This window comes from Thamnophis sirtalis, unplaced genomic scaffold (assembly GCF_051295495.1).
Source record: "Thamnophis sirtalis isolate CommonGarterSnake01/CBP01778 unplaced genomic scaffold, rThaSir2_p1.2 scaffold_1, whole genome shotgun sequence".
NCBI lineage: Eukaryota > Metazoa > Chordata > Lepidosauria > Squamata > Natricidae > Thamnophis > Thamnophis sirtalis.
Window position 1 is genome coordinate 93,499,419 of NW_028261381.1, and position 14,018 is coordinate 93,513,436.

Consider the following 14,018-nt stretch of genomic DNA (forward strand, 5'->3'; position numbering starts at 1 on the left):
AATCGAAGTTCTTGCCCTTGGAAAAACATTTGTATACCATTGGTGTCATATCTGATTCCTTAGTTCTCAGGAACTGCTGCGTAATCAGTCTTCCAGATGGCTTTATCAGCCTCTTGCTAGAAATAATTTGGTTAAGTTGCACAAATAATTATTCCATTTTTACAATAAAAATATTTTAATTCATTTGCTTCCTCTGCTTATGCAGAATTTAGCAGTTTAATCACCAAGAAACACAAAATTATCTCATTTTTTTTTAAAAAGAACAACATTTTAGATTACTATTACTAATAGTGCTTTTATTCTAGTTATACTGCAGTTTTGCTCGGTAGACTTTCCTCACTTGTTGTTGATGTTGTTAATGACCTGCTAATTGTACATCTTATTAAACTTAAGTCATTCCATCATGATGCACCTGAGTTTCCAACTGAGAGCAGTTTGTGACACATAATGATTTCAGGTGATCAAGGCAACAGTTTTGGGGCAATGCTCATCTAAGATGCCTAACAGGGGATTAGATGTGGCTTGCAAAGCAAAGTCCTACCAACATATAATCAAGTCATATTTTCATATGAATTGTTAAATATAAGGAATATCACAATATAAAAAGTTACAACCAAGGCAACTCATACATCAAGTACCACTTTCTTGATGCCTCATAGTCTCTTACCGTAGGTGGACTTTAATTCAGTGATTGAATTTGAATGAACAAGGGAACATCTATATTTGAGCAATACATTGTCAGATCTGAGTTTAAGTTCAGAGTTCAGTTCCTGAAATCGAGAACATTGTCTAGGTAAAATCTCTATTAAAAATCATGAGGAACCAGAACACTCTAAATCGATTAGCTAAATTCTTTTGTGAGGCTAAGGGGTCTCCAGCGAGCAGTATAAATAAATTGAGTATTTCATCTCTTTCACTGGAAACCCAGTGAAGTGCCTTGGCTTTGAAAATCATTTATCAAGTAAGACTGGTGTGCCTTTTGTGACTGACTGGTTAAATATAATTGGCCTTGAGGAGTCATAAACACTTTGTAGAAGGTTTTACTATCAAAAATCAACATGTTTACCCTAATTATGCAGCTATAGTCTTCTTTTACCACATTCTCTCTATGCAGGGAAATCAACCTGCATTGAAGTATTATGTGTGAAATATCACACATAAGGTTTGATTGCTTCTAATTGCAAAAGTGTCCGTGGTCAAATTTGTTTCCAAAAACTTAATGATGCCTAGAGAAAAGTGAATTTGCAATATACAGTATCTATAAAATATATTGTTGACCAGAGGCAGTAGGGAACAACCCCATTTTTGTATCCAGATAATTATTTTGCTATTTTGTAAGGAAGAGAGCTATTTTGTTGTACCTCCTGCCAAATACTCCTAGGTCCTTGACACAAAACAAACAGAAAAACAGATTGGCTATCCTTGCAGGAGCAAGGTATTTGTTACAAAAACAAATGGTACAGTGGTTAAATTGCAGTATTACAAATAAACACTGCCCACAGCCTGCAGTTTGATCTTGATGGGGCTCAAGATTGACTCATCCTTTCATCCTTTTGAAGTTGATAAAATGAGAACCAAGATTATTGAGGAAAATATACAAATAATACTTACATTGTAAACTGCCCAGACAGTGCTTTAAAGCCCTATGGGGCCATATACACGTCCAAACGCTACTGCTATTAAAAGGATCAAGCTATTCAGGTAATTCATTCTTTATTAATTTCAATCAAATCTTTATGCAAAAGCAAAGTTCCTATAATCAGGCATCATAAAAATACATTTCTGTAAGGGGTATTTTTTTAAAAAGAGGTGTAAACATTGGCAATTCTTTATTGAATATACTTGAAATAATTTTGTCTTATTTTCTTCCTTGACTCAATAAACTATTTATCTTAAAGATAGAAGTAAAGGTTTCCCTGTCCAGTTGTGTCCGATTCCATGTCTCTGTTTTTTAGCCAAAGGAGTCAGCATTATCCAAAGACATTTCCATGTCATGTGGCCAGCCTGACTTTATGCCGAGGCACATATAATACTGTTAACTTCCCACTAAAGTGGTATGTATTTATCTACTTGCATTTGAATGATTTTGAATTGCTAGGTGGGCAGGAGCTGGGGCAAGTAATAAGAGCTCACCTCATTATGCGGCACTTGGGTTTCAAACCCAGGCTATCAGCTTTCCCAGCTTTCCCAGGCTATCTGACAAGCTCAGGACTTTAACCACTGACCCACCATGTAGCTATCAGAGGAGAACAAAAAAATCACTGCAAGGTCTAGCTGAGCCACTTGGACCAGTAGCCTATATTTTTTATTTGTTTGACAGGTCAGATATTATTTGAATTATTCTCAGAATGTCCAAATCATATCAAGAGAAACTTAAAATTAAGTTGACTACAGTAGCCATTTGCTACTTCAGAAATGTGTTTGGTGAAACAAGAAGAGATAGGATCAAAAATAAATAGATGCTGAATGAATACAGATTGAATATAAAAGTGAATGATCAGTTAAAAGCACATTGAAATAATCTAGTCATATAGAGAGAATAATAAAAATTATATTTAAAGTAAACATATAAAAGAGTGTATGGATGGATAAATCTAAAAAAGTATTGGTTGGATAAAATTGATGATTTCTAAAAAAAACAACACCCACATTTCAATATCAATGTAAGATGTATCCTGTAGACGGTAGATGGCAAGGATGATTTGCAAAAATTCAAAAGTATGGTGAATAAAATAGATTTAAGTTTAATTCCTTTATCTCTTTAATTTCTTTAATTTACTGTCTGTTTGCATTTTGTATAATGTCCCTACTCCAAAACAGAATAGTGTATGGAAGTTCCAATCAGAAGTGAAAAGTCTATAGTCATTATATTGACTAGTTACCATAATGAATAAGACTACCTTGAGCAGCTCTGGATGCAGAAGTAGATCTAGATTGAACTTCCAGGCTATAACTATTAGTCTTTTTATGCTCATGTTAAATTCAAATTGTGGTGATTTTAATTTTTTGTAAACTCAGCTTTTAAAAAAAAATCAGTTCCATTTATAGACCATAAATATATTCCAAATAGCAACACATATTTCAAAACATTCAGATTTCTACAAAATATATAGAATTGTGTGAAGTGTGATTTTCAGATCTTCTAATTAATGATGGCATACAAACTCTGCTATTCTGCACTTTCCTAATAGAAGTTGCAATTTACTTCTAGCACATTATAGTTTATGATGTCTTTCATTATGCATGCCATTTAACAAACTTAAGTAGGAAACATCACTATCAGCAAGTTATGGTGGGACGTGAAAATTAGTTGCAATTTATTTATGGTGAAAATCATGCATATTCAGTTACATGTTGCATGCATAAAGTTAATACACAAAATGAATAGTCATGCTGAAAATGTTGAAAGTTTTTTAAAAAGTATTTGAGCAATTATTTCTCCAAGTTACTGCTTATTTATGATGTATTCTACATCTCTCAAAAAATAGGGCTATTTCTGAAAAAATATTGAATATCAAGTTCTTCACCTCATTTTACAAAAATACCTATCTGTAGTTGTAAAAATACCTGCCAACAGATTAGCATATGCTCTAGCAACTATAGTAGAATCTTGTCTGAGACTTTGAAATATAGTGAAGAAAGGAGGAGGAGCAGGATATTTATTATGCTGGATTTTGACTATAATCACATTTATTTATAATGGAGCAACAGACAACTTTTTAAAAATCTGGGGCTTTACGGTGTTTCCAGGCTAGTTGGCAAGCTGCCAAAGAATCTATGGTGATGCACTAGGAGAAATGGGCCCAAATATTTTGTTCCCATTTTTCATTTAATTTGATGGAATGGAGAGGGAGAAGAGGGCCCATTCACTCCCATAAAAGCCCTCCAAATTGAAAAAAATTGCACCTCAGAAAATTTGCTGGGTTACTGCTATACTTTCATGGATCAACTGTAGGGTTTGCCAGGGGCTATGAGATATTCTTAGGCTGCAGGCTGCCCATCTCTACATTAATGGTGGTCTGTACAGGGGATGTTTGCCAAATACATAGTTAAGACAGAAAAAGATGTACAGCCATTGGACGTACTAAATTAATTGGTTGAATATTTTGATGTACACAAGGAGCTGCTTCTCTAGTTGGATTTAGAGTTGCCCTGTACAGTACAACTTACCATGGCCAACTCACTGCTGCCAACTCGCTATGGCCAACTTGCCGTGAGACATCTCATCCCTAGCCAACAGGTCATGGGACAAGTGGCCACATTACAAGAGTTGCTCTAATATTGAAGAAACGGTGGAATAGAATCATTACAGAAAGGATGCTAAAGGAGGGACAAAATGAAATGTGAATGACAAAAATTAAAATTATTTTAAAAATTATTTTAAATAATTAAATTGAATGATTGAATTGTCCTGGGGTGACTTATCCCATGGCAAGTTGATTGTGGTGAGTTGTCCTGCAGTGAATTGGTCATGGTGAGTTAGCCATGACGAGTTGGCCAGGGCAAATTATCCCATTTCACTGAAAACATGAATTGTAAATTTGAGTAAATTCAGGTATGTTTCTACTATGTGCCAAATTATCATGACATGGTATTTGTATCTTGTATATCTTATTCAATTGAGGCCTGAATTAATTTCATGCATTCTTATAGAATATCTATAAGATCTATGCTAGAACTTTTCATTTGTAAGGCACCGTTGTGTTGGATCCTTTTTAAGTACAGTTCTGGTCTGGGAATGTATATTAATGAATGCATAATACTATCCACTGTATTTATAATTACCACACATAACAATACATAGTATTTTAATTGTCGGAGAACCAGTTCCAACAAATGCCAACTAAATACTGAAATTGGGAAAGGAGTAAGAAGTCTGTATATTTAATGTACATGGGTGTGGACAAATATGTTGACTTTATGCTTCAATACCAGTGCTGCAGAATGGAGATTATTTTGCAAAACATTTTTTTAAAAGTAGACTCAATAAGGACAATTTATCCCCCCCTTGCCAATTTTATGCTTGGGGTCCCTCCCCAAATCCAATAATTGGGGGCACATCTTTGCATATGTATATGAATATCATAACATTTTTCACAGATATATAAATATGTTGGTACACAGTGAAAAATAGCCTTAAAGAACATTTTTCTGCTCATGGAACATAGTTCCTCTGCTTTAGTCAGAGAAGATAGGAAAGAGGGATTTGCTATGATATTATGTGCATTTCAATCACCAACAAAGTTGTTGTAAAAGGAATAGAACAAAATAGACTACAACTTCAAAATGGATTGAAGAGTATATTCAGTGCATAACAATAAACCAGAGATTACATTAAAGGTAAAACAAAATGCTGGTATAGATTAGCCCAACATTAAATTACTATACTCTGCTGTCTCTCAAGCTCTTTGAAAAGATTTTGGAAGATGTTTCAGTTCATACTAGATTACTGAAATTTCTAAAAAAATATTCACTGATGTGTATCCAATATTATGCAAATGCTGACATTTATTTATTTTGGTTCTAAAAAAAAAGATTGAGGTGGTATTTTCCTTTAATAATTATTAATAGTGGCATTTTAAAAAAATAGTTGTCACACTGAGTAATAGATTAACAGATTAACAGATTTGGAAGAGACTTTATAGGTCATCTAGTCCAACCCCAACCCCAATAACAGCCCAATAATAAATAGGGTCCTACAACTGTTATTATTGCAACTCCATAATGTGAACCCAAGGTCACTGAGAAACTCTGTAGTTGAGTAGAGACATGAAGCCAAATCTAATTAATCCCTATACTACAGGGATTTTTTTTTTTAAAAAAAATGTTTGATTTACATATGCTACATTCACTCCAAAGTAGGCTGCATGGGGAAATGCAGTTGAATGGTTGAGGATCGGAAAATCTTACCAGTATCTTACCTTTTTTTCAGGTCTATTCTTCCTCTACACCATTCTGAAATATAAGCAAGCCAGATATCCAAGAAAGAGCTTTTTAAATTATTGTTTCCAGATTTGGAATTTTCCAAAATTCAGAACATGCTAAGATTGAAACAAAACTATGGAGGCAGGGAGATCTGTATTCAGGAGTTTATTTAGATGCCACAAGTTTTAAATCACTCCCCTTTACATCCCAAAGCATGGTTTCATTTCCTCCAGTTGAATCATCAGTGGCTTTACAATATGATTTACAAAATGCTTTAATGGCATGGTTTACAAATGTCCTTTGAGGATTTTAAAAAACACAGTTTATAATACCATTGTTAAACAATGCAAATATAATCAATACATAGTGTATGTCAAGAGGGAAGAAAGTTTAAAAATGAAAAGCAAAGATGGAGTCCTACATACATTGGGCTGCCTTTGTTTTTACTTTTTTTCAGTGGTGAGGAATTGTACATTTACATTCATTTTATGTATGAAGGGAATTCACTTCATTGAATTCACTGAAGTAAACAATGCACTGAATAATTCTACTGTGTGCATCAAAGCTATTGGATCAAGAGTATTTTATGTTGCACTGCAGTGTTATCACCTATATCTGGGCAAGTGTTGATGTCTAATGTATATTAAACAGTGTGCATATAATCCTAGACCTTTCATAATATTAAGTAATATCTTTTTAGCACAGTGATTCTTAAAACCTATTTGGAGCTAGATGCTGCCTATCCTTTCTTCCTTATCGGTATCCAAATGAAAGCATCTTCAGTAAAGACGAAAAAAGTAATGATGGCACACAAGATTGTGTAAAGTTCCAACTGGAAAAAAGTCATGGATTTTTTTTTGTACATGTAACTGGAGTGAGATTGTTGTATAGAGAAATACAGAAAGACTAATCATAACCACAATGAAGTAATGGTGGGTGAATTTGCTGAGATGGGAGAAGGGAGTTCTTTGATCAAAGAAGACACAATATCTGATTGGAAACTATTTTTTGAATGAAAACAGAAGAAATAGACCAATGAAATATAGTTTTGATGTTTAGAGAGATTAAATTATAGAAACAAGAGAGTTGTAACCATAGAGTATGAAATAAATTTAACTGGAAATTATTGTACTTATAGCTGCCGTAAAGAAAATCGGAAGTTTGCATCTTTTCTTATCTATTTTTTTCCTCTTTTTTGCATTTATAGCTTTTGCTTTCATTTCTTATTTACCTTTTTTCTTGATATTGTTCTGAATTCGTTTTAAATTATCTTTTAAAAAACTTAATAAAAATTATACAAAAAAGATTGTGCAAATTTCTATCTCATTTTATTGATATACATGACAAGTGTTAAAAGGTGGGTGGGATTGCAATTGCACAGCTGTGGCAGCCATCTTTATTTTTTCAAGCTGCTCTCCTCTCTCCCATCCCAGCAGACCACTCTGTCATACTGACCACTCTTTCGGTTTTTTTTTTTTTAATGAGTCAGGTTTTATTTCTTGGTTTCAAACATTTTGCACTTCTGTGCAGGATCTCGTTTTGAATAGTTCCCCAGTTTTATCAAAGATAATAAAAGATAATAAAGCAGAATAAAGACCACAAATGCTTTGAAAACACAGCGACTCAAGACAGGGGCAATAGTGCCAACAAGCCACTTTCCTTCTGCTTTATAGGTATGTCAGGATGCAACAAAGGACTTTTCTCAAAAGGCAGAGAGGTATGAATTTAATACAGTATGTGTGTTGAAAACAAGGAAAATTAGCTAGAAGGAAAGATTGAAAACAATTTACAGATCTTATGCCTTGCCTGATTTTTTTGCCCTGCCCAATATGCAGCTGAAACCTAGGATTTGCCTGCTCCAGCCTTAACCATAGATGTATGTAAGAAACATGGCACGACAAAACCGCGCTCGACTAAAGCGCGCCCGATTAAACCGCGTCGCTGACGTCATCAACAGGGCGACAACAGCGAGCACGGAGAAAGAAGGGCGCTTTAAATAGCGCTTTGAAAGCAAGCCGATTCAAGTTAAGGTAAGGGTTAGGTTTAGGGTTAGGTTTAGGGTTAGGTTAAGGATTAGGGTTAGGGTTAGGGTTAGGTTTAGGATTAGGTTTAGGGGGGTTAGGTTTAGGTTTAGGGGTTAATTTTAGGTTTAGCGTTTACAGCGTGCTTTTTTCTCCGCGCTGTTGTCGTGCTGTGATGACATCAGCTACGCGATTTTGTCGAGCGCCCTTTAGTCAAACGTGGTTTTGTGGTGGAACCTGTGAGAAAGACATGTTTGCATGTGTGAATGTGTGTCAGAAAGGCCAGACCCCACATTCCCCAAAAAGGTCAGGATGATGACAAAAAATTAAATTCATATGAATTAGTAACTACCAAATAAAATTAATTGCCTGAAAAGTAAGGCACTGATTTGTAAAATTAATTGCTTCCCTTATTTGCATATACAAACTATTCTCTTTTATACATGGATACTGACACCAGACACAGTTAAAACACCATAAAACTTCTCTCGTTCCAGGAGAAACCATGAAAAACCAAACCAAATGAACAGAATGAAGAAGGGGTATGTCAAACTGGAAAGGGAAGGAAAAAACAAAATCTCTCTCTCTCTTCGTGTATATCTCTCTGTGTGTGTGTGTGTGTGTGTTGCGGGAGGAAAACAATTCCTACAAGGTATTAATGCTTAAGATTTCAAAATATTCTTATGTCTTTATGAAATTCTACAGATGCTAACAGCTGTTCAAGGGAAAGGAGGCAAAAGCATCCTGTCTGAGGGGTCATGTATTGCAAGTGGGTGCCAGTCTCTGCCTTTGCATGTTGAACCTGAGGTTCTAGAAAAATAAGGGGAAAAAGAGACGCTGCATCTGTGGACTTCGTTCCCTCAATGAGTCAGGAGGAAGAAGCTTTCAACCCTTTTCCAGACTCTGTTCTAGCCATTTATTTGCATCATTTACAGTAAATGCCTCCACCTCTTGCCTGCCTGGTCACTTTCAGCCATGGCTGCATCCCTTTGCTAATGTAAGGCAAGCTTCCATTTCAAAGGTAATCTTTGTGGAGAGTGGAACCTTTGGCTTCCTTTCACTTATATCCAGTGATTACTATTTTTTTTTAGATGTGCCATATTGCATCATTTACAGATTTGAAGATCTGGTTCAGCATTTCTTGTGGCTGTGCAGGAGATTTCACTTTTCAGTTCCCATACAGTCATACATTGTACGGTATATGCTATGCAGAAGGAGGAGAATTGTGCATGGAAACCAGTTGAATATCAGCAGCTTTCAGTTCTAGGCTGAGACAGGACTTGTATTAGTAATATCAAAGCCTTAGCCTAGCAAAATCACAGCAGTTACCTCTCCTTCAAGCTTAACTTTTACACACAGTTCAAATGTTTAATTACAATTTTGGCCCAAGCTCATGATTTTAAGTAGCATTTTACAGACAAGTAACTTAATACATTACATTTGGGTGAGTGTCAGAAGAGGAATAATAGAGGCAAGGGGTCAATGTATTACACTGAAAGAAAATTGGAACCGGGAGGCTACTACTCTGCCTAATATGATCTACTGAAATTATAGTTAACTACAGTGACATTTACATCTTTCTTACAACTTGTAACATGGAAACAGATGAATAACTTGTTCATTACATTGTTTGTGATGGAGAATGGTAGATGTTATTACACCAAAACAACTAATCAGGAGATAGATTATAAACTCAAGTACATTGGTGTAAATAATATGAAAAAAAAATCACTTTTCACGTACAATCTTGTAAATGTAAAGCCCTTTGATTGCTTTATTGAATGCTACACAACCCTGTATGAATTCCACCTACATTCAATATTTATTGTTTGATTTGTAAACTACACCATTTTGCTGAACTTAATGTGGCCTGGAGTTCTCACGAAGCTCATGATTACTACTGATGAAAACAATATAATGCTCTATTTCTTCTTCCACTCTGAAATTTTGCTGCTAGTTCATTTGTCTGCAAAACAAAGTGCTTTTTGCCACTTCATTAAACTTTTGACATTATTCCTTATTTATTTATTTTCATAAAGATAGGCTGGGATTTGATTATTTTCAGCCTGTAGAAGTTCAATGTACCTTGGAATGTTTTACAATGTTTGACAGCTATGAAATATAAGTACTGTGCAATTTGACTGTACATACATACATATTTTCATAAATACATCTGACAGGGACCTCCGGAGTAAATAGCCAATAATAGGAGACAAAACCACAGGCAGCCTTATTTTGTAGAACTTTGATCTAAACCTAAAATAAAACAGGAAATTCCATTGTGATCTTTCTACAAAATTAAACAAATCAATACACTGCATTTTACTGATGGAATAATTTTAATGCATTTGCAAATGATTTGACAAAAAAGGGTGTAATTTACAACACTCAAAACTTTTAACAACCATTGATTTATATGCATTTTACTGTAAAAGTAGAGAGAAGCCTAGCAAGTGTAGCGATAGGTCCCAAAGGCAACTCTCAAATATCTTCCTCGGAGACTTTGATCATTGTCTGTTGTACAAAACTTCCACCTCTTACTTACACTGCATTTGTTTGGAAAGTGGAAAATTGCATCAGTTTTCCTCACAAAAAGGATTGTCCCAGTTTAATACTTCAGTTATTGCGAAGACATTCTAAATCCACCGAGCAACAGACATTTCCATTCTATGTAGGATGGGAGGAAAAAGATAAAAAGGAGGAATTAATACTAGTAATACGAGTGAAGAAAATAAATCTTCTCATATGGACACTAACAACCTGAATATTTAACATGAAAATCTATTTCTAATATAAGAGAGATCAAACAAGCATTTTCACTTTTCTCTTAAGATTTTTGTTTCATTCATTCATGAAGGAAGAATGTTGCAAATGTGTCCTTTCTCTACACATATAAGAAATCATATGACCAAATCCTCTTACACAAAGAACATTGCTATCTGCAGTTATAAGTTACTATCTGCAAAGAAAAAAGAATGGGGCATATATAATAGGATGTCAATCTGGAAAAGATATACAAAAGGGGAACCAAAGTATCTCTGTGTTGCCCCATCTTCTATATGAGGAATGGTACAATATTGGTACTCTGATTTAGATAAATGGAAATAAGGGGAACTGGCAAAATACTCTAAAAGTATAGGTGGTATAAAGCAAGAGATTACCTGAACTTTTTTTTATTTTTTTTTTCAGTAGAATAATGATAGAAATAGCTAAATATTTTAAAAAATAAAACAGATCAAAGGAAGGCCCTCTTCACATAACATTCAATGGACATCTGGAATTTGTTATCCCATGATATAATGAAAGCAACTCACTTAGATTGGTTTAAAAGGAAATCAGACATATGAAGTACAAGCATTATGTTATAAAAACGAAATGCAATTTATTCTGTTCCTGTATGTCTTCCCATAGGATTAGCTTTCGATGAATTCAGTACAGTTTAGGGTTTTAGGGTTTTATTAACACTTATAGGCCGCCCTTTTCCCTGAGGGGACTCAGGGCGGCTTACATAAAATCAAGGGAGGGATATACAAACAATAACACAGACAAAACATAGAATAAAATAATGAGCAACATTCATTCATCATTCGGGTGGGGGCAATTATCTTTGTCCCCAGGCCTGACGGGCTAGCCAGGTCTTAAGGGCTGTGCGGAAGGCCTGGACGGTGGTGAGGGTACGAATCTCCATGGGGAGATCGTTCCAAAGGGTCGGAGCTACTACTGAGAAGGCTCTCCTCCTTGTAGTTGCCAGCCGGCACTGGCTGGCAGATGGAACTCGGAGGAGGCCTAGTCTATGAGATCTAATTGGTCGCAGGGAGGTAATTGGCAGAAGGCGGTCTCTCAAGTACGCAGACCCACTACCATGGAGGGCTTTATGGGTGACAAGTAGCACCTTGAAGCGCACCCGGAGATCGACAGGTAGCCAGCGCAGCTCGCGGAGGATAGGTGTTATGTGGGTGAACCGAGGTGCACCCACGATCACTCGCGCGGCTGCGTTCTGGACTAGCTGAAGTCGCCGGATGCTCTTCAAGGGCAGCCCCATGTAGAGCACATTGCAGTATTCCAGCCTAGAGGTCACAAGGGCCCGAGTGACTGTTGTGAGAGCCTCCCGATTCAGGTAGGGTCGCAACTGGCGCACCAGGCGAACCTGGGCAAATGCCCCCCTGGTCACAGCCGTCAAATGATGGTCGAAAGTCAGCTGTGGATCCAGGAGGACTCCCAAGTTGCGAACCCTCTCTGAGGGGTGTAGAATTTGACCCCCCAGCCTGAGCGATGGAGCACTGGTCGAATTGTTGGGAGGAAAGCACAACAGCCACTCGGTCTTCTCCGGGTTGAGTACAAGCTTGTTAGCCCTCATCCAGTCCATAACGGCCTCAAGACCCCGGTTCATCACGTCCACCGCTTCATTGAGTTGGCACGGGGCGGACAGATACAACTGGGTATCGTCCGCATATTGATGGTATCTTATCCCGTAACCTTCGAATGATCTCACCCAGCGGTTTCATGTAGATGTTGAATAGTAGGGGGGATAAGACCGAACCCTGCGGCACCCCATATGTTAGGGGCCTAGGGGTCGATCTCTGCCCCCCCACTAACACCGACTGCGACCTGTCCGAGAGGTAGGAGGAGAACCACCATAACACAGTGCCTCCCACTCCCACCTCCCGCAGTCGTCGCAGAAGGATACCATGATCGATGGTATCGAAAGCCGCCGAGAGGTCGAGGAGAACTAGGATGGAGGGATGGCCTCCATCTCTGGCTCTCCAAAGATCATCGGTCAACGCGACCAAAGCGGTTTCTGTGCTGTAACCAGGTCTGAAGCCTGACTGGAAGGGGTCGAGATAACTTGCTTCTTCCAAGGACCGCTGAAGCTGGAAGGCCACCACCTTCTCAACAACCTTCCCAACAAAAGGGAGGTTGGAGACTGGACGGTAGTTGTTAAGGACAGCTGGATCCAAAGATGGCTTCTTCAGGAGGGGTCTCACCACCGCCGCTTTTAGCGTGGCGGGGAAGTGCCCCTCCCGAAGAGAGGCGGTAACAACCGCCTGGATCCAGCCTCGTGTCACCTCACTGCTGTTGACAACCAGCCATGAGGGACACGGGTCCAGTACACAGGTGGAGGCACTTACAGCCCTCATGGCCTTGTCCACATCCCCAGGGGCAACATCCTGAAACTCAACCCAGAGGTGGTCTACCTCATCCTCTTGTGCCTTGGCTGGAACTGCGGGGATGGAGTCCAAATCCGACCGAAACCGAGCAATTTTGTCCGCTAAGAATTGGGCATAGTCCTCAGCTCTACCCTGCAAGGGTTCCCCCGTATCCCTCCTATTTAGGAGGGAGCGGGTTATCCTAAACAGGGCGGCTGGGCGGGACTCAGCGGACGCAACCAAGGTGGCAATGTGAGATCTTTTCGCGGCCCTAAGTGCCCTGATGTATTCCTTGGTGCTGGTTGTTAACATTGCTCGGTTCGATTCGGACTTGTCGGACCTCCATAGGTGCTCTAGGCATCTCCTCCGGCGCTTCATCTCCCGGAGCTCCTCGGTAAACCAAGGGGGTCTCCGGGATCCGCCGCCTCGGAGGGGCCATAGTGGCGCAATCCGGTCAAGGGTCTCCGATGCTGCCGAGTGCCAGGCAGCAACCAGAGTCTCTACCGGACTGTGGGCAAAAGTATCAGGAATGACCCCAAGCTCCGTCTGGAACCTTAACGGCTCCATAAGTCGCCTGGGGCGGAACCACCTGGTCGGTTCCTCCTCCCTACAGTGGGGGTTTGGTCTCCGGAAGTCGAGCCTCAGTAGGCAGTGGTCTGACCACGACAGGGGTATGATCTCGTTACCCCTCAGACCAAGATCACAAATCTACTGCTCCGAGAGGAATACGAGGTCGAGCATGTGACCTGCTGAGTGGGTTGGGCCCCGGATTACCTGGGTCAAGCCCATGGCCGTCATGGAAGCCATGAACTCCTGCGCCCCATCAGAGTGTTCACCGAGCGACAGCAAATTGAAGTCCCCCAAGACCATAAGCCTAGGGAACTCCGACTCGAGGAGCGAGGGGAGGGCTGCTGCAACGCTGTTG

General features: G+C 38.6%; 1 protein-coding gene across 2 annotated transcripts in view; it reads right to left on the bottom strand.

Annotated features, from left to right (window-relative positions):
• Positions 1-10,266: 10,266 nt before the first annotated feature.
• The window catches only part of NELL1 (neural EGFL like 1), a 520,182-nt gene continuing 516,430 nt past the window's right edge, over positions 10,267-14,018 (bottom strand). For both annotated transcript variants that reach the window (XM_087719035.1, XM_087719031.1), the window contains one exon: positions 10,267-10,613. In XM_087719035.1, the coding sequence (XP_087575161.1) occupies positions 10,563-10,613 (51 nt within the window). In that variant the 3' untranslated portion in view covers positions 10,267-10,562. The remainder of the gene's footprint in view (positions 10,614-14,018) is intronic.